This window comes from Callithrix jacchus, chromosome 12 (genome assembly GCF_049354715.1).
Source record: "Callithrix jacchus isolate 240 chromosome 12, calJac240_pri, whole genome shotgun sequence".
Taxonomy (NCBI): Eukaryota; Metazoa; Chordata; class Mammalia; order Primates; family Cebidae; genus Callithrix; species Callithrix jacchus.
The window spans coordinates 84,016,824-84,038,134 of NC_133513.1; the positions used below are offsets into that span (position 1 = coordinate 84,016,824).

The 21,311-nt window shown below is 38.5% G+C and overlaps 2 protein-coding genes across 13 annotated transcripts in view; one reads left to right on the forward strand and one right to left on the reverse strand.

Annotated features, from left to right (window-relative positions):
- Nucleotides 1-21,311, forward strand: part of PCGF5 (polycomb group ring finger 5) — a 122,079-nt gene that overhangs the window by 37,673 nt on the left and 63,095 nt on the right. For 4 of the 12 annotated variants that reach the window (XM_078346001.1, XM_078346004.1, XM_078346003.1 and 1 more), the window contains exons 2-3: nt 15,945-16,098; nt 18,437-18,731. In XM_078346001.1, coding sequence (XP_078202127.1) covers nt 18,620-18,731 — 112 coding nt within the window. In that variant the 5' untranslated portion in view covers nt 15,945-16,098; nt 18,437-18,619. Of the gene's footprint in view, nt 1-15,944; nt 16,099-16,441; nt 16,607-18,436; nt 18,732-21,311 lie in introns of those variants that run through there. The other 8 variants (XM_009009953.5, XM_009009956.5, XM_078346002.1 and 5 more) reach the window with 2 other exon arrangements.
- The window catches only part of LOC144578706 (uncharacterized), a 171,890-nt gene continuing 164,427 nt past the window's right edge, over nt 13,849-21,311 (reverse strand). The window contains exon 4 of the transcript XR_013525001.1: nt 13,849-17,115. The gene's annotated coding sequence lies outside the window, so the exon portion shown is untranslated. The remainder of the gene's footprint in view (nt 17,116-21,311) is intronic.

The window sequence follows — 21,311 nt, forward strand, 5'->3', positions numbered from 1 at the left end:
TTTTAGTAAATAGAGGTTATCAACTACTTATTGATCTTAAATAATAAGTTACTTTCAATGTTCTTCTTAATGTTGGGGCAAGGGGTGGTTGGGCAAAGAGATTAGCCATTTATGATATATAATATGATGCTTATTATCAAATTGTGACTCAACTTTTAGATGTATTTATGTTGAAGGAGTTAGATCATTCTTTGCTTGAAAGGTTGGAATGATTAATGTTCATTTGAGGGGATATTTTCAAAGGAAGAAAAGCAGTAAAGAAATGTGTTGGTGAAAATGACTAGAAACAATACAGTGTAGGCAGCAAATTTTCTGATGCAGAAGAATAGAGACCAAACATGATTTTTTAAAAAAAAAAAGCAAGAAAGCAAACAAAAAATGGTGATTTTGCAGCCTTGATGGAGTTGGGGGCAGGGGAAGGGTTCAGTTACAATCTACCAGCAAACCTTTTGGAACTAAGCATTTTAAGAGCTAATTTAGATCTCTAGAGCATGCCACTATCAAGACTAATTCATGAGGGCTTTGTATAGCCAAGGTTTTGTTGCATATTAAAATACTTAGGAAAATTATCCAACATTTGGGAATAAGGTACAGGATGATTGCATGCCTTTTTAGTGTTTTCTTGGAGCACTTAAGATACCAGCCAAGGATCATGTCATTTTCTAGGAATGTGTTCCTTTGTTTAACTTACTATTTATTAGGATCCAGATTCTATGAAGTTAGATGTTAATTTGTAGATTGATCACCTGCAAATGATTTCTGTTGAAGATAACCCCAAAGGTTATAGTTTCATTGTCCTATAGATAGTAACCAGTTTTATATCTAAATTCGCAATCTTATTTCAGTATTCTTTCATTGACTGTATACACCTCAGTCTTTCCTATATTACAGTGAACCAGATGTACCATCCTGCTGAGTTAAAATACATTTTTGACATACACTTAATATATATTTGTATTGAGTCGTGTTTTTAATTTCTTCAAAACAATATCCTGACAAACCAATTACTTACATTAATGGAAATTTTCTTTCTTATTGTTTTCTCCTTTCTCTAACATTTTTTATTTCCATTGTAATTTTGAAATTGAAATAAATTTTATAGATATTTTATTCTTTCAATATAGGCGATCTGTCAACAACAAAAACAAGTGCATATATTTAAAAGTTCTAAACCTGATTGTTTTAGGTTGTTTAAGTTTTGTGAATCTAATGATTTCAGTCAGGTCCACCTTTCTGAAATGAGTATTGTGTCAGTATAAGCTAATTTAACACTTTTATGCAGTTTTCATAATGTGATTGTACAACTAGCTTGCTGTTTATTGTTGAGTTTGTGAAGCATGACACCACAAAAATCATTGAAATGTTCTAATTTACATAACCAGAACTACAGATAAAGTAGTGATTAAATTTAGAGAACATTTTTTGAATGATTATTTGCTTTCATAAAGATGAAACTTTTAGAATTACAAATATACTGTTTAATTTGCATAAGTTTATGTCTACTCTTTACTCCTCATAAAAGATTCTGACGAGCCTATGATAGGGAAGAGGGGTGTTAGGGATGTCTTAGATGGGATTCCAGCATTGGATAACAAGTGGAACTTACTGGATTAGGTTTGAATTAAACCTTAATCTGAATTAAGGTTTACATTAAAAAAAAAACCTTACATTAGTCTTTCCTCCTTTTGTTAGAAGTTTGCATTCAAATAACTGTCTTACATACTTTGAACTAATATTTACTTCATAGATATTAAATTAATTCTTCTAGAATGCAAACTCCATGATAACCAGGCCAGGTCTATCTTATTTACCATTGTGTTCCAGGCACATTTTTACAAACAGCCTATTTGGAAGTTACTAAAACACAGAATAAATGGATATCAAATGGTAGAGCCATTTCTTTCCAGACAAATGTTTGGTTCTCAAGTCTTGGAAGATAATAAACATGACAATCCAGAAAATGCTAAGAAGGATAGCTCCGAGGATAAAAATAGTTGTATTTAGCAAAAGTTCCCCACTGCCAATTCATTATTACCACGTCCTACCCTTTTACTCTCTCTTCCTCAAATTTCTTCCCTCATTCACTGCCTCACTGTCTTTTATGAAAATGAGTACTTTTGATATTGTTTTGATTCTGGATAGGTCACCAAGATCAAGAAGTGTAATAAATGCCTTTATCTGAGCACAGAGATGAAAGATTTCCTTGATGTTCAAGTTTTAACTTATTTCTCATAAAATACCAGAATTAATATTTCTTAAAATTTGGAATACATAGCTATATTTAAATTGAAATATATCTATAAACTATCTAGTAAACTTGTAATTTTTAGCTACATAAACAATTTTTAAAAATTTTATGGGTAAACTAAGTTATATGTAACACAGTTTAGGATCCAAATTCTTATGGTCCAGTGAGATTAGATATGTAAATAAAATTATTTTAAATGTATAAAATATATTTCTTTCTCTCTCTAGAGCCACTAAGTTGGGCAAAATCTTTATTTCTTTGATTTTCCCTGTCATCCAGCCTTGAGCACAATTGTTCCCAAATGTTTTGAAAGCTTACTGAGGAATGATTTTTCTTTTTTCTGGGTTTCTAAATGACTAGGCATTTTATATACTTTCTCTCTCTCTCTCTCTCTCTCTCTCTTTCTCTCTCTCTCTCTCTCTCTCTCTCTCTCTCTCTCTCTCTCTCTCTCTCTCTCTCCCCCCCCTTCCCCTCCCTCCCTCCCTCCCTCACGCACCTCAGCTAACATGTAGCAAATACCTGCCACCCTTCCCCAAGTCAGACCTGGCACTCCAAATCCTTCATAGATAATCCGTGAATAAAAACACACCCACAGACCTAGATATTAGTATTATAAGTGACAAGATTGTATTCTAGCGTTCATTCATAAACTGTTTGAGCCAAGCTCAAAGTACATTTTCCCATAGAAACAATGTTGTAAATATTATAAATGATGGGTTTCTGAGACCAGCCCGCACACGTCCTAGCTAATCTGTTTTTGTCTGTCTATTTCTCTATCCATCAAACACCTAGAGAGTTTCTACTTTATGCCAAGCTCTTTGCCCTGCATCAGACCACATCAGAATCATCGTCAGTATATTTATAGTTAATGAAACTCAGGCCACAGTGGTTCACACCTGTAATCCCAGAACTTTGGGAGGCCAAGGGGGGCATATCACTTGGGGTCAGGTGTTTGAGACCAGCCTGGCCAACATAGCAAAACCCCACCTCTACTAAAAATATAAAAATTAGTTAGGTGTAGTGGTATATGCCTGTAATTCCAGCTCCTTGGGAGGCTGAGGTAGAAGAATTGCTTGAACCCAGGAGGTGGAGGTTGCACTAAGCTGAGATCATGCCACTGTACTCTAGCCTGAGTGACACAGTGAGACTGTGTCTCGAAAAAAACAATACCAAAAAACAAGCAAACAGAAACCGAAAGACATGGTATACTAACATTTTGGCAACAGCCTAATAAGAAATCGTCTTTTTAATCTTTTGCCTATAAAATAGTGTCACAGATATTCATTAGAGAACTACTATGTGTCAAAGTCTGTGCTTGTCACTAGGAGTAAAAGAGTGAACAGGGTAGTCCCTAACATCAAGGAGCAGAACAGCAGAACTCAGAGAAAAAAGCAGCTTTGATTAAAGGAGAATGGAAAGGTATGTGCAGATGTAACATTTGGAAAGGATGGTGACTTCTGTGAAAATAAGCACTAAATGTTATAAATATGACTCTTCAATATATCAGCCATGATAAGCCACTTTTTAAAAAAAATCTCTCAAACCAGAGACAATTTTTGATGCCTTTGAATGAGGGTTAAGAGTGGGAAGGAGAAAGAAATTAGGCAGAGTATGAGAAAGATACCACCTGGGATGGAACTAGCAGATAGGGGAAGCCTGCATGGAGCCTCAGCACACTTAGGGAAGTACACCTGGCTACATTTCCCCACAGTGGTCGCTTCATCATGAAACTGCATAGTTGCCAGTCTGGACCAAGAACATTGGGTAGGTAGAAATGGTAGAAGGCAGCAATCAACTTAAAGGGTGAAGTCTCAGTAAAAGCCTGTTAGGGACTGCATGGTCTCTGGCCTCCTTTCCTGTGCTCTGTCCCTTGCTCTCCACTCCTGAGCGTGATCCTGCCTCCATGCCTTTGCCTTACATTCTGCACTCTCTGCTTGGTACACCCCTTGCCTGGTTACCTGTACAGTTTATTCCCTTACCTCATTCAGGTCTATGCTAAATGTCACCTAAGTCCTCTCACCTCCCTGTTTCAAATAGCACTGCCCCCAAGTCCCTCTTGGTTTTATTTTCCTTTATAGCACTGGTCACTGTATAACCTTATTTATTTGTTTATTGCCTATTTCCTTCTACTAGGATGTAAGGTCCATGAGAGCAGCGGCTTTGCCTGGTTCACTGTATTTCCTCTTCTGATAACATAGCCTGGCCCACCGTAAAAGGAATTAGGAGGTGCATTTTCTAAGAAGGGGCTTTTAGCCTGGAAAGACCCTTTTCCTAAAAACCTTTTAAAGAGGAATGTTTTCAGCCTGTCATTTACTTGTATTTATGTTTAAGACCACGTTTCAGCCTGTCATTTACTTGTATTCAGGTTGGTGAGGGATGTGCAGTTGGTGATAGTATTCTAGAGAGTTGTGAGATGAGCCATTTGTCATTGCATTACTTTTGATCTTTCACAGTTTTTCTACTTTCAGCTTCTTAAAATCTACAGAAAAGTTGCCAAAATATTTCAGTGAACATCTACATATCTTAGATTCATTGTTTAACATTTTGCCACATTTGCTTTATCTCTCTATATACATGTTATTACAATTTTCAGATATGACCCTTTACCTCCAAATACTTCAGTTTGTATCACCTAAGAAAGGAGATACAGTTACCATATTCAGGAAATATGGCATTGTTATAATAGTATCTAATGTGCAGACCTGTCCCAATGATATCCTTTATAACCCTAACAATAATGAAGTACTAATCCAAGAAACAGTCTAAAATCACATGATATATTTGATTATCAAGTTTCTTTAATCTTTCTCAATTTTTCTTTGTCTTTCATGACATTAATATTTTTGAAAAATATAGGCCATTTGTTTTGTAATATGGCCCTCAATGTGGACTTACTTTATGTTTCCAAATGATTATAGTCAGGATAGACATTTTGGGCAGAAATATTACATATGTTTTAATGTACCCTCCTAAGAGCATCATCTCAGCAGTACATAATGTCAGATTGTCCCATTATTAGTGCTGTTAAATGCAATCACTGTTTAGGTAGCATCCAATGGATTTCTCCATTGTAAAGGTACCTTTTCCCCTTTGTAATTCATACATTTATAGTATCAGTTTTTATTGCATGAAATTAGACTCTATGGAGAGACACTGTATAACTGTGTAAATATCCTACTCCCCAAGAATTTTTTTCTTAATACTTTTAGGATCCCTGGAGATTCTTGCCTGAATCAATTAATAATGATTACAAAATAGTGGTTTTATAATTCTTTCATTCCTGATGTAAGTTGACATTCTCTTGTAAAGAAGAGTCTTCTTTTTCCCCCATTTATTTGCTTACTTGTTGTAAATATGGACTCATGGATTATTTTCTTTAAATTCAGTGTGTATGATCCATTTCTGTTGCTCATTTTGATGTTCAGATTGTCCTAGAGTTGGCCTAACTGCACTAATCCTTGACATCTGGGGAGAGAAATACCTAATCCTAGGAGTAAGAAACATTTTTAGTCCATTCACAGTGCTGCTTTAATTTTAATTGCACACGAATCACCTGAAGGCCCATATTCTGCATTCCTAACAAGCTCCCTGGTGATGCCGATACTGATGTGGACCCTGGCTGAAGTAGCAAAGCTATAGGCATCTGTGAGCTCATTGGGAAGAGCCAAAACACATTGTTCTCCCTGTATTAGTATGGAAAATTCACTTCATTATCATGGAAGAGAATGATCTGGAAAATGTATGAACTCTGATAGGCATGGAGAAGACGTGCACCCCACCTACGTGAGTCCCAGAAATCATGATAATAAGGAATGTTGCATTCCTCACACTCTTGCTTATTTCGCATTTCTCTTGAAATCCTGACCTTTCAGGGAACTGGCTTCAGTTTCTAGTTTCTGGGACCACAGGAAATAGTGACACCTTCAGGGTTAGCTGTGTCTCTACTGGTTTTCTTTGTTAGTCAATCTAAACTTTATTGATACCAAGGGAAGTTAGGCAGTTTGAGCTCTCCTAATCAAAAAGTAAATGCTCATTTTACTTGCTCTATAGGAGTATAAGCTTTTTGCCGTTGGCAAGTTTCAGTAGCTTTTGGTCAAACAAATGGTAATGGAGTACATTTTATTTTTTTTCCCTTTTGAAGTCATTTCTAGACAGATTGTGGTTGGCACTCTGGTCATTTGTAGTTTGTGACCAATGCATTCAATTCATTCATTCAAAATTCCAAATATACATAGTATTTTGTGCTGCTTAGTAACTTGATTATTTACATTTTATCATTAATCATTTTTTTCTGACCTAATTTCATTTACTCATCTGTCATCTGACTAATATTTTCCCTTAGTCTATTAATTATGTTAATTGATAGGATCTTCCTTAAAGAAGAAGAGACCTTTACAAGTGAGGACTTCCTCTTTGGATGTCTGTCAGAAGTCAGTGGATGGGGCTGGCACAGCAGCACACACCTGTAGATTACACCTGTAATCCCAGCATTTTTGCATGGGCTAAGACAGGGGGTCATTTGAGACCAGGAGTTTGAGACCAGCCTGGATAGCATAGGGAGGCTTCATCTTTATAAAAACATAGATTAAAAAGAAAAAGAAATCAGAGGATATCGGCTGATAGGAGTAGAGTCTCTTAGTTTACTAGCTACCGAAGAGCATTGGGGAATGAATCAATGTGGAACCAATATGCACATGTCAACTCAATTAACAATTGAGATTTCCAAATGGGTGTTTTTGTTTGTTGTTTATTCCTTTTAATCTCTACCATTTGTGTCTTTTGTCACTTTTAGCGTTTAGATAGATAGCAGATCATAGCATTAGATGTCTGTACAGCTTGGGCAATTTCTGACATATAAATGATTCACAACTTCATATGCCCCACTGCTCTCCCTTAAAACTTCCTTCTTCCTAGGGGGCTGGGCCCCCACCTGTCTGCTGAGAGATGTTGGATGCCTTTCCCTTTATTGCAAACAGTCTACCTGCTGCTTGAGATCCTTTATCAACCAGAAAGTGCTACAACTCTTGTGCTTCATCTTCTGGTCACAGCACACACTTGTGTTCATTGAATAATGTGGAGTTAGTATGAATTCTATTCTCCATCTCTCAATTATGTATATGTTACAGAAGGGTGTTTAACGTAGCCACACTGTGAAAACATTATTCTAAAGACTAACCTGCAAACCTAGTAAGATACACAAGTAGGTACCCTTTAAGTCATCTTTGTTAGAGGATGCCACCTGAAGATCTCTAATGTCAGATGTATAATTGGCTTAGCCTGGTAAGAGATCATTGGCCCACAGAGGTTCAGTGGTTGCTATAGAAGCACGGCTAGCAGATCTTGTGGTCTGTGGAGGCCACTAGCACAGTATTCAGGGGCTTTGTCATGGCTGGGTGCCAACACCTGGTGGAAAGCAGAAAGGCTGTTTCAGTGCCTCTGGTGCTAGACACCCGGTACCAATTAGACCACACCTGCTTTCTGCTGTTTGGCCTCTCCCTTTCTCTCTCCTGTGAGCTACTTTTAAAAATAACCAATGAAAATCAGAAATGTTCCCAGTTCTAACCCAAATCTCTGTAACATCTCAAAAATTTGTATATATTCTGGAGATAGTAAGTAGGAGATCAAATTTCACCTATTCTCTCATTTAAATGTAGAAGAGTAATCTTTTTCTGACATGAAAAAATCTCAGACAAGTCAGCTACTTCACACAAAAATCTAAAAGGACTATAGTAACATCATTTACAGTGCCTAAAGCAGTGTATACTAGGAGATATTTGTTAAATAAGTGGTCCAAAGAAAAAATGAATGGTAATGGAGTGCATTTTACTTCCATTTCCCATCTTATCAGCTTTTTGCAAGCATTATTTTGATTACAACAAACTTAAATTCCTCATTAGATTTCCAATACTGTGTTTGAACATTGCTTGAATGTCAGTCCCTGGCTCTTTATGCATATATATATATATATCATATATATATATGATATATATATATATATACACATACATACATATGCAGACTTTGCTATATCAAGACGCAGAAATGCATACTTAGTTGATGTGATTAGCTGGGGAAATTGGTTTTTAAGTTAAAGAATGTTCTGGAAAGTTAGGTGATGCCTTTAATGTCTGAAAGTTTTGAAATCATTTCTTAGAGTGTTACTCCTTGACAGTATGCTGTATTAATCTTACTGTATTGCTCTAGAGGTTATTGTAAATTCATCCAGCATTTGTGGAGCTCCTGCCAGGTTCCCAGGCCTTTGCAGGGGCCATACTTGTCCCTCTCTTCAGGTCATTTACTAGTGGACCTGATGTGCATAAATGTGAAATGTCAGTACTAACACAAAACCAACTTAGGTAGAATAGGTCCATGGGTCTCCAGCAGTTCTTCTATTTTCATAGGAAGAGTGATTCCTGTGAGGTAGAAAGGCTGGAAGAATGAACAGTTTAGGAGGATGTAGAACTGCAACTGAATGGTGAAGAAGAGGAGGAGGGAGAGCATTCCAGTTAGTCGGGCACAGTATAAGCAGAAGCTAGAGGATGACATTCACACTCTGTCTGAGGGATAATGAGAAACCTGGTCTTGTTGTTGAAGTAGAGGTTTTATCTTGGAAAGAGTGAAGACAAGGTTATAGAGATCTGGAACCAGGCCCCAGAGGTGTTGCAGTGCTGCAGAGCAAAGTGGTCTGGAAGGTGCTTGAGCAGCACTGGGATGGTTCAGGAGTTGCACCACCAGGTTCCACTCCTGCTTCATCCATCAGGAACAGCGTGATACTGGTTGTCACACAAACTCTCTGTGGCATGATTTCCTCATTTGTAAGATGAGGACAATGATTTTATTTATCTCATAGGGTTGCTATAAATGATAAAACAAAAATTATATAAAATTAGCAAAGTGCTGGGTACTTGGAGGAGCTCATTCCATTTTTAGTTATTAGGCAGGGGAGAGAAATAAAGAAAGCTTGATAGAATAGGTTAATTGAAGCTTGAGAAAGCTTTGTCAAATTGCCTTTTGCCTTCATAAAGTTGAAGATGGGATGTTAGAGGTATCACCATAACTTCCAGACTCTGTTCAAGAAGGCACAGGAAAATACATGGAGTGAAGTATTGCACAAGGCCATTGTGTTTTTACTACATCCCCATTTCACAGATTTGATGAATGATCATGCCTGAAAGCCACTGAGAAATAATTAGGTCAGAGGAATTTGGAGTGTCCCTTAAAAGTCACAGAGAACTCTTATTCTGGTCAGTTAGAGGAAATGAATTATTCCACCAGAAGTAACTTGGAAGTTTTGTTTGCTTTTTGTTCTTGATTAATATTTTATATTGTGTGCTCAGAGGCAATTTTACTGAATGGAATGAGATAGAGAATTGAATCTGAATAAATCAAAGTGGAAAATGACTGTGAATATCCCTAGAAGAATTGTAGCGCCTAACTTCTATAATGCATGCCTGCTAATTCTATTAGTTGTGTTCACACTTTGGGTAGGTAAGAAAATGGAAGGCAGCTCTCTATAAAAACAAGAGTTCTGTTTTAATACTCTTCCTTAAAGTTTTTCTTTAATCTTAAGATTTTTTTCTTAGCTCAAAGTAATTTTAATTCACTTACTTATGGGAAGTTTGGATTTTTATTAAGCTTGATGTCTTCTGTCTTTGGAAAGATCTGAATAAGTTGCACTTCAGACTTATTTTCATATTAGAAGCTATGAAAAATTGTACAGCATATGTGTTATACTATATGAAGAAATTGCATCTTCAAAGGATAATATTACAAACCACTCACATTTTAATCACAATAAGTTTTACTTCCTAAGTGCTGTTCATCTGTATCTTAATTCTGAATATTATGGATGTTTCCATATCTGGTATAGAGAGTGTTCTTATGTGCACTTTAAGTGTTTCAAGGGTCAGAGTTTGTAAATGCTAATAGCTTCTTGTATAGCACTCCAAATATAATGCCATGCATTTACTGGCATCAATAGTTATTAATTAGTATTAATGCTATTTGTGTTTTAGAAAATGTAAGAGATGAATCAATCAAAAGTATGACAAATATTTGAAGAAACACATGTATTTCTTAGTCTGTGTAGTCCTTAAAATATACTCTATATACATGTGGATATATATGTACATATTTGTATATACAAATGCATGTATGTATAAGTAATCTATTTGGCTATATGTAGCACAAATTAGTTCTATGGCAGATATTATAAGTACTTTTCTGTACTTTTTTCATTAACTTCATTATGGGCCACCTTAAGTGTTAAGTACTACATGTTAAGCATTAAACAGATTTATTCTAAATGGCTATGATGGATTGAATTGAGTCTTTCAGAAAGAACTGTTGAAATCTTAGCCTCTGCTACCTGTGAATATGACCTTATTTGGAAAGGTCATATTCTTTGAAGGTATAATCAATTTGGGCTCTAAATTCAATAAGACTCATGTCCTTATAAGAAGAGAAGGTCGGGCATGGTGGCTCACACCTGTAATCCCAGCACTTTGGGAGGCCAAGGTGAGTGGATTACTTGAGCCCAGAAGCTCAAGGCCAGCCTGGGAACTATGGTGAAAGCCTGTCACTACAAAAAAAAAAAAAAATACAAAAATTGTCTTAGCATGGTGGCATGCACCTGTGGTCCCAGCTACTCTGGAGGCTGAAGTGGGAGGATCACTTGAGCCTAGGAGGTCGAGGCTGCAGTGAATTGTGATTGCGCCCCTGCATTCCAGCCTGGGAGACATAGGAGACTTCTTCTTTAAAAATACATATTTAAAGAAAAGGAGAGACAAACAAGGAAAACCTCATGTGAAGATAGATGCACAGAGAGAAGACGGCCGTGGGACTACTGGAGAAGCAGCACAATTGCATGCTGTAGGGGAGAGGAAATTCTCTCCAGGGAGGTTACTACCAGAAAAAGGGACTATGCCCAGCTCCCTCTGGTTAGAGAATTTAAGGGAACTGATCAAATTCAAAATCGTGGCTATGAGAAATAGGTGAGAATGTGTCCAGGCATATAGAGGAGTAATTACAAGAACAAAGCAAAACAAAATGCAGCATTAAGAACCCAGTTGACTGAGATAGCATATTTTTAGTAGTACTGATTTGCAGACGAGCACACTGGTTGGTAGAGGAGCAGGACTAGCAGATGAATGGCCAAAAGGCTAAAGAACTGCAGATAAAATGTGATAACCAGAACAGGGAGAAAGTTAACAATGATTGCATTGGGTCTGAGGAAGACAAGTAAGGAAATGGATCCAGAGAAAGATTGATTAAACTAAATTGAAAGGAAGGAGCAGAGAATCTCTGAATGGGGATATAAGCCAGAATACAGTTATTTTAAAATCAATTTATGTTTGTAAGTTCAGGTTCTAATAACAGTAAGTCTTTCCTTTTCTAGTAGAAATGAGTGCTCTACTTAAAATTTCAGACTTCACTGGTAAAAAGGATTAAAGAATCAATAGTTATGGAAATATTGTAAAGGAAATGATGATCTATGAATTCATAATCATGAAGTTCTAATTAACTTCCTCATCAGTACTTGTAATAAGCATCACCCTCCTAACATTTTTGGGAAGTGAAATATTGTAAGTTGTTCAAATCAGGAACAACAATTCTTGACAAAATTTGCTTTTTAAAAGCATAAATGATTATATGTAATTACTTCTCTTCCTTGGATTTTTCTGCAGTTTTCTTAATTTAATAAATTAAAAAGGCAATATTGAAATGATCTCATATCAAAGCCTCCTCTTTTATAATTCAGTAATATAGTTAGTGAACAGACCTCGGTCTTGGTGACTTGTGTGAAAAGCACTTTGAAACTCCCTGTTCACAGATTCTTCTTAATATGCATATAATAGTCATCCAAAAAGCTAGTCAGGGAGAATACCTGTCAGCGTTTAAATTCCCTTGTTTAACGTCATGGAAATAAAAACATACCTCCTTCTCCTCGGGAGGCTGTCAGGTCTGATCTAGTTCCCATAGCTGCAGTATTCTTATTTCCAAATATGCCCTCTTTTGCTGATTCTGCTGCCTTTGAAAAGAGATGGGATGGGGCAATCTCACCACCCAGCCCTTCAGGGCCTCTTCTCAGACCACAGCCCAGGCTGCTGACGCTGACTGTGGTAAGGCTGGAGTTGACAGCTAACACACTTTTTTCTGGCCTTCTCATTTACCATTCATATGCCATTAACATTCATATCCATAGTTTTGGAGATTGTGTCTTGTTGTCTTTGTAACTGGCAGAGTAGGCATATGGGACTAATTTCTTGTCCACCCATAGTGCTCCTTCTTTCAATTGGAGTTTCTGTCACTTGATCATGTTCCATTTAACACTTTATTAATAAATTTTGATATATTGCTCCATAATTGTTTCTTGCAGATAAGTCTGTACTCCCTGGTGTGATTTTAATTAATAATTCAGTGAGGCAGGGATTATGCCTTAACACGTTATTTTTAAAGATCCCTTCAAGAAGAAACCCAAGAAAGAATACATAGGATCAGTTCTTAGAATGTGTGCAATTATTCAGTTTTTCAATAAATATTTATTTGAACACTTGCTTTTTGCCATCTACTCTGCTAGGGTTGTATAGCCAAGCAGTGGATCCACTGAGCTTACACTCTAGTGGGAAGTCCAGATGAGTAAATCAGATAATCTAAGACAGTGTGATATTTGATTTGAGAGGATAAGTATGAGTTGTTATGTATGACTATGGTCTATGTGTATAGAGGAGACTTCTGCAGCTTTGAACGAGTGCCTAGGAAGGTGACCTTTGAACTCAGCTGATATCTGAAAGGATATATAAGGGTTGGCCAGACTTAGCAGAGTTGGGGAAGGGTGAGGGGATAAAGACACGGTGCTCATTTGGAAGAAGACCTATCTAGCTACTTGGAGAGTAAAGGGTTACATTATGGCTTGAGCACAGAGTTCAAGTAGGGGTGGGGAGGCCATAAAAGTGACAGGGATCTGAAATGGCCTTATTAAGTGTTTGGGTATTATTCTAGGAATGGGGATTTTTAAAGCCAGAGAACAGCATCATCAAATTTATATAGTTAGAAGAGTCTTCTGGCTGTGCTGTGGAAGATGGTTTGGCAGAAAAAAGCTGTAGGAAGACGATTTAAGAGTTAATTGAGTGATAGAGAGTAGAGAGGATAGTGATCTGAACAAGGTGGCTAAGTGGAGGGATTCAAGAGACATTTAGCAGGTAAAGTCCTTGAAAATTATTGGATTGTTGGAGGGGGTGCAGTAAGAGAAAGACATGGTCAAGGTTGATTGGAAGTTCTCTTCAATTCTCTGTTCCCCCTCTCATTCCTCTGTCACTGATTTTAGGCAACCATAAATTTAGAGCTATAATATTCATGGTCATGAAATAAATTTATGTGGGCCTATGGGACATTTATGTTCAATTGTAATATTTTCTATAATCTCTATAGGAAGGCTTTTAGATTACAGAGATAGTTTCTATGTTAAAGGCACTCTGTTAAAATATTAATTCGTATTCCTGGGTACATAATTTATAATAATTAAAAATTCATCATATTTAATATTTCAGGGAAATGTAAATATAACCACAGTTTCTAATCACATCATGCCATTAAAAGTCAGTTAATTAATGATGTATTTATTAGGCAGGAAAAGAATGTGAACTTTCAGTGTAGAACTCACCCATTGCCCAGCCACAGATGAAATAAACATCTAGACATAAATATAAAGTAATGAAAATATTTGTTAGATATACAGATAGCTCCAAGTAGTTCCAGGAGTTATTAAGAGCCATTTGTGGTTCTCTGGAAGAGTGGGCTAATACTCAAATGCAACAGTTTATCACTTTGGGATTATGCTTCTTTGATAGGTAATCACCAGTGGCCATTTCACTCCTAAGTGCCATCTAGGCAGTTATTTTTTCCCCTTCTTCATCTATTCTTCCCTTTCTTTCTTCCTTTTTTTTTAAAAAAAAAGTTAATCTGTTTCTTACCAGACCTCCCTTAAATTCTTGGACTTGAGAAGTACTCTCAAGAGGTATTAAAGAAAACTGAACCTGGCACCTTTATTTTGGTCTTGGCTCTACCAAAATCAGCTCTGTAATCATGAATTTGCTACATCTCAGGATCTTGATTTCTACATCTGTAAAATGAGAAAACTGAAGTAGATTATTGTTAAGGGGACTCCCAGCTGATTCTTTTATCCTGCCTTTATTTTCCTGGTCTTATATATCCAGTTGCTTCCAGGCCTTTGTTTACTTGAGGGTTCCACCGGTACTTGAGATGTGTTATCAGAGCTACCCCCTCATGTTGTAGCTTCCATGGTTTATCCTCTGCCCCCACTGGCAGTACCAAGGGACTAGACTAGAATAAGCAACTGTTAAGGAGCCCAGGGGAGAAGGAGAGGCAGCACGGCAGCTGAAAGTCCCATGTTTAAATACTTAAAATCTGCATACACATCACACAGGAAAATTGCCCTTTTGCAGCATGCCTTATCATTACTATTATTTTTTTTTTAACCTGACAAATGTTTGAGTTTTTTGACTTGCTTTTATTTTGTGTATGTGTGCATTCCTTTAAATTGGGGTGGGAGAGATGGGATGGTTGCTGAAGAGGGCAGAGGAGAAACCACAGAACATTGCAAACTATGCTGCCTCTCCAGACAAAAAGCACAGATTTCCTTCCTAAGGCTGTAGTTCTCTCTCATTCCAAGTCCATTCTGGCAACCCCACCTCCACATTCATCCTCAGGTACTGCTCTATAGCATGTTTGTGACCCCTTCCTTCATTGCTAACATATGTCCTCAAGCTTGTTTCCTTCAGAAATACTGATTAACCCCACTTGTGATTTGTCACCAATCACATTTAAGCCCCTGGAACTTTATTGTTACTCTTTTAAAACATATTTAAAATAGTTTTGGACACAAAATAGGACAAGTCATTTGTATATGTTGTGGTATGTATACAGTAATATCTTCTATTGCATATCTTAAACACACTAGAAATCGTGTGATTTTTCACATATTGTTCTGTTTAGTTTTTGAAATGAAAGATGTGAAGGGTAAAGAGTAATCCTACGGCCATTAAGTCATTTTACCTCACTTGTTTTCTCTTACTCACTGTGATTGTTGTGACTGATGAAGTTAATCCCAGCTTGGACACTGGCCTGTATGATTTTGCAAAATGGCTCTTTAAAGGACTATACGAAAGTGGTCATTTAAAGCTGTTTCAGGAAATGTATTGCTCTTATTGTGATATTAGAAATGGCAAGTTTTAAACTTGTGTCAAAATTTGACTATAAAATGGATAGTTTTTAAAGTGCCTTGGTCTACTGCTTGATGCATTTTAAATTTGAAGTGAGTCTTTGAACACCTGTATGGCTGCAGGAACAGTGGTTAAGTTTGTTGGTTTTCCACGTAGTCGTCTATCACTTTAGTAAGAAGCTAATGCCTATCAGTTGGAGAAAAAGCAAATACTTTGCATTGACAGTCTCCGCTACCCTCTATTATTGTCATTTTTTTAAGCCGTCACTGCTCTGGCTTCTAAAATGCACGTTTTTGAATGGTTTTTGCAGTGAATGATCTCTTGTAGATCTCAAAGTCCACTAGAAGGAGTATTGGGTTTTTTGTTTGTTTTGAACCTTGCAAACAGTAATGCTGCTTTACCACACTCACCCTCCCCCCACCCTCACTCTCCACAACATTCCCGTTTGCTTGTAGTTGTCAACGACCATGATCTCTGGACCCACTGCTACAGTAACAAGTTCGTTAGTGATTTTCAAATAAGGTGCAAGTCAAGGGATGGCTTTGTCCCCACTTCGGCGCAGGTGGGACAGACTTGGGGAAGACCCAGCTGAGGAGACAAATTCTCAGGGTGAGTCACTCTCATCACTGACCGTTGCTTTTAAACCCGCCAAGAAAAATATGCCAGTCATTGTTATGATGAAAACAACCGAAGGGGTGGGTGGTGAGGATAAGAAGAAGCGAGATAATATTTGGCCAGAGCTACGTGTAGCACAGGAGCCAAGGCGGCAGCTGCACCTGCGAGGAGCGCAGGCAGTGGGCGCGACCTCCGGGCGTGGTGGTGGGCGTGGCCGGGAGGCGGGGGCGTGGCCGGGAGGCGGGTCGGGCGGTGCCGCCGGTTGGAAGAGGGTGGAGTTGCCCTTGGAGGCGGCACCGGACCTGGGCCCCGAGGCCCGCCGCGCCCTATCGGGCCTGAGCCGAGTGGCCCCACGGAGCCGGCGCGCTCCCGCCTGCAGGGGGAGAGCGGACGGGGTGCGGGGACCGGCCAGGCCGCGGCGGGTGCTGTTTCTCTTTCACTTTCCTTCACTCTGAGGCTGGCGCGCTGGCGGGCGAGGAGCGGCGGCGGTGGCGACCGCTGGGTAGGTACCAGGCGGGCTAGGGAGCGGTCGGGACCCCAGGCTCCCCGCCCAAGTTTGCGCCTCAGGCGGGAGCGACACTTCCAGACACCTGCCCCGGCCGGCCCCGCCTGGAGCCTGGAAGACCCTTCGGGTGCCGGGGGCGACCTGCCCGGGCGAGGACTTCGGAGCCGTTCCTTGGTCTGCGGGGAGAGGGGCAGGCTGCCGACTCCGGCCCTAGGAAAGGCGGCTCGTTCTCCCTGGCCTGAGCAGCGCGCCCACGGGGCCTGGGCCCGCGCACCTGCCCAGCGGGCGCGGCGGTCCTGGGACCGCACTGGCCTGTGCCGCTGGATCCTGTCGGAGAACGCAGAAAAGTTCCCCCTCGCCCCCGCCCGGTCATTGCAAGTTCTTGCTTCCCTTAACTGTCTTGGTCACAGGGCTCTGTGCCTTAGGATCTTAGCACCACCTCAGGTCGGGACCGTGCATTTCCTCTTCCAAAGGACTTTGTCTTACTTTGGAGCTTCATGGCAAACCTGTGGGAAAGGCAAGGCAGTTAATCCCAATTTATAGAAGAGAAAGCTGAGAAACTTTCTCAGATAAGAAACTCTTTGCTGAAGGTCATACAGGGCTAAGGGCCTGAACCCTGATCCCCTGTCTGTTAATTATGCTTGCTTTCTGTTACACCCACGAATACGATTTCCCAAGAGGATAGGATAATTACACGCAGAGCCTATTCCCTGCACATTGGCAGTGGGTATGTGTTGATGGAATGCCTTTTACCTTTCCGGTTGCTTTATACTTAACCAATGAGTTAGCTACCAGCTAAGATAGGGGAAAGTTCCTGTTTATAGAATGCGCTTAGGAAAATAAACATCTTTCATGTTGTGTTTTCTGAAAGGATATGTATTTTACAGTTAAAAAACCTGAGACAGGAAAGTAACGTTACCCAGGTTATAAATCTAAATGTGACCAGTTTCTTTTGGAGAGTTTCTGGTCTAATAAAGAAGGTAAAGAATGAATGTAACTATAAATCATCATAAAAGGAAAATGTAACAGGAAAGAAGCAAGCATTAAAAACTAGGGAAAAATTGCACTGAGGATAGCATTGGAGAAGGGTTCGGGGGATAGGTAGACTGCAGAGGAGAGAAAGGGCTTGTTGATAGAGTGCATAGAACTTGCAGAGGGGACGGTGGGAGAGGAGTGGTCCCTTCAGGTTGAAGAAAGTTGTTGAAGGGTATATTAAGGTTAACCTGAAGAAGGTCTTCCGTGACAGAATGAGAAACATTTTTTCTGTTTGTAAAGAGAAGACACATTCGTTGATAAGACGACCCAAGTGCTACAGAATAAAATGTGCCTGGTAGCAGAATATACGATGGATTGCAGGTGTAGAGGTGATACACAAGCAGAGCTGCCGAGCGTGGAATGGCAGAGAACATCAACTTGATTTGACTCTGTAACTGGATGTAGGGTTCTAAACGGAAATGGGAAATATTTTGATAGGATAATGACTTGTTTTTAATCTTCTAACTTGTATTGGCAGGGACTCCTAATAGATCAGTCAAGCAGATAGTTAAAATGCATTAGTGAAGAGGTAAAGATGTCAAACTGGCGTTACTAGCTTTGGGTGTCTTTAGTATAGAGGTGATAGGTGAGGTTCCAGGACTGGATAAATTTGTCATTCCAAATTAAATTATAGCAGATTTGCAAGTTAATGGTACAGTGAAGGATATATTCTATTCACCTATTCACCCAACTGGGAACATGCAACACTTGCTCTTAATAGAATGACATTAATATGTTATGAGGAATTTGATACCTCTTTCTCTCATCTTTTTGAAATGATTTTGGAAACAGAGATGGGAAAGCGGAACCACCAAAAGGAGTGATGGTCAACGATCTCATGATAAATCTGGATGCTAGTTCTCATGCCTCAGGACGTCCTACTGGGAACACCACACCAGCTCCTGGGATCAGACTTTCATCTACTTAGGACCCCTCTTTGCCCGAACTACTAAAGCCAGTCTTAGCTAGCCACGAATGGCTACCCAAAGGAAACACTTGGTGAAAGATTTTAATCCTTATATTACCTGCTATATCTGTAAAGGGTATCTGATCAAGCCAACCACAGTGACAGAATGCCTCCATACATGTAAGTATTCTTTTAGGTTATTATACCTGTCAAAGGTTATATGTACATTTGTTCTATTAAAATTGCCATGTTTTGTTTTTATCTAAGTTGTAACTTTTAAGAAATGAGGATTCTAAGAATTATTTTAACTTTGAATTCATTTTCAGAATATTTGCAATTGGGATGCCAGTGGCATGAAATTCTGCTTGTGTTATTTGAATCTCCATAGTTGACTTTTATCACATTATAAAATATTCTAAAAATCATAAGCATATTGTCAGTTATGGTTTTTTTAAGTGAAGTATTTCAGGTTTTAAAAAAAAATACTCAAGGAATTAATCTCAGAGATTCTTTTAGGATATGCAGACTCTAATTCACTTGTTCTCAAAGTGTGATTCCTAGACTAGTGGCACCAGTGTCATCACAAGTTCTAGGAACTTGTTAGAAATGCAGATTATCAGGTCCTACTCTAGACTTAATGAATTGGAGACTCTGAGAGTGGGCCCAGCAATGTGTCTTTTAACAAGCCCTTCAGGTGATTTTGAAGTATGCTCAAGTTTGAGAATCACTGTTGTAATAGTATCATACCTGTGGAACTCCTAGCAAATTTTATTCTCAACTGTCCCATTGGAAGAGGAAGAGACATATTTTATTGTCCACTTATGCCAAGGTTACACATACTTTTTGTGTTTATGCCAGCATGATTTCATTTTTTATTTCAGTGAAAATAATTCTAGTAAGTTCTAGTTTAATGCCTAGTATGTGCACCAAAATAGATACATACTTGATTTCGTCTTAGATTTACAGTGGCCTGGGAGCAGTTTGGAGTGGATGTAGCAAGAGAGAAAAGGTATAGAGATTATCTTTGTTTTATGAATGTGGAAACTCACAGTTAAGTAACTTGTCTAGTCTCATAGCTATTGAGTGGTGGACCTATATTCAACTCCAAAACCCATGCTCTTTAATATACCATGATACCTTTTTTTTTTCTTTGTTGGTAAGCTTTCAGCTATTCTTGCTCTGCTGAACTGACATAGTGTTATACCAGTAGTTTTAAATGGATGCTATATAGAATAATCTGGCAGTGATTGAAATGGCAAATTTTATGTTACATTTATTTTACCACAATAAAAAATACAATCATTTGGGCAGCTATCTAAGCATACACATGCTCAGGACCCTGCCTGGGGAGATACAGTGGGTCTTGTGATAAGGTCTGGGCATGTGTATTTTGGAAAAGCTTCCCAAGTGATGCTGATGTATACTTCTTTGAGATATGACTGGCACATACTATTAAACTAGCAATTAACTATAAACTATCTTGTATTTTTAGTTTGCTGTTGCCCTGTATTGTTATTTAACTTGAATAGTTAATAATTAACTTATCATCGAACAGACATTTATTGAATACTTTCTGTGTGCCAGGCACTGTGCTGGGGCACACAGGATACAGTAGGGCACAATATGGTAAAAACGTCTCTGCTCAAGAAGTATAATCCTAATAGGAAAACTAATAAAAAATATATGCCATGTTAGTGATAAGTGGTATGAAAAGGGACAAAGCACGATTGTAGAGAGGAGACATGGGGTTACTTTATAGTGTGTCAGCCTCTTCGATGTGATGACATTTGAGCAGAAACCTGAAGGGACTGAAGGAATCTGTGGATATATGGGAAGAGCAGTCTTATGTAAAGGGAAAATCAAGTACAGAGGCCTTGAGATAGAAATACACTTGGCCAGTTCAAGGAACAGCAAATCAGTTAGAAGCCTGTTACTGTAGGAAAGCTAAAAGATTATAGGGCCTTCAACCAAGGTTATAAGATATGAAATGGAGGTGGTGAAGGGTTGTTGTATTATGGACATACTTTGAAGGTAGAACCAATTGGCTACTCTAGCATGGGGACTTTATCTTCTACTTCCCTGTTTCCCATTGCACCTAGCATGGAACCTGGACCCAGTCCACAGTGTGTTTTGTTTTGCTTCTTTGAACATTTGTATGTCGTCCTTAATTTTTTGATTCATTCAGCAAAAACTGCCAACTCTGGATGATGAGAAGAAAGCACAGACTCTCCAATGTCTATCTATATGCTACAAATTTTATATGTGTCCTTTGGAAGAAAATTTTCTTTGGGTCATAATGAAATCCCAACTTAAATGTAACTTTTTTTAAAAAAAAAAAAAGGAAAACAAAAGATTAATAGAAGTATAAACAATTAGCTTATAAGCAAAGGGTTTTTTTTTTTTTTAAATGTTCTCAACAGCAATTTAAAGCCTAAAGGGGTAAATTAAATGACTGTTTAACTGCACATGTCATCCGGGCCTGAAAGATCCTTTGGTGGCCATCAAGCCCCTTTACTGAGAGAGAATAAACATGTTAGAAATGTGATTTAAATACAATGGTAAGTCCCAAATGTGGACTTTATCATCAACAGAGAACACAGAAAGTAGAGTAAATTATGGAGTCGGGTACTCCACCATGTGTCTGAGGAGATCTAAGGATTCTGGTAGCGCTAATCTTTATGTACTCTCAGGTCCTTTGATTTCGATATTGTTTGTTTGTATTTATATTGAAGCTTATAGGTAAAAACGGTCCCACTTGCA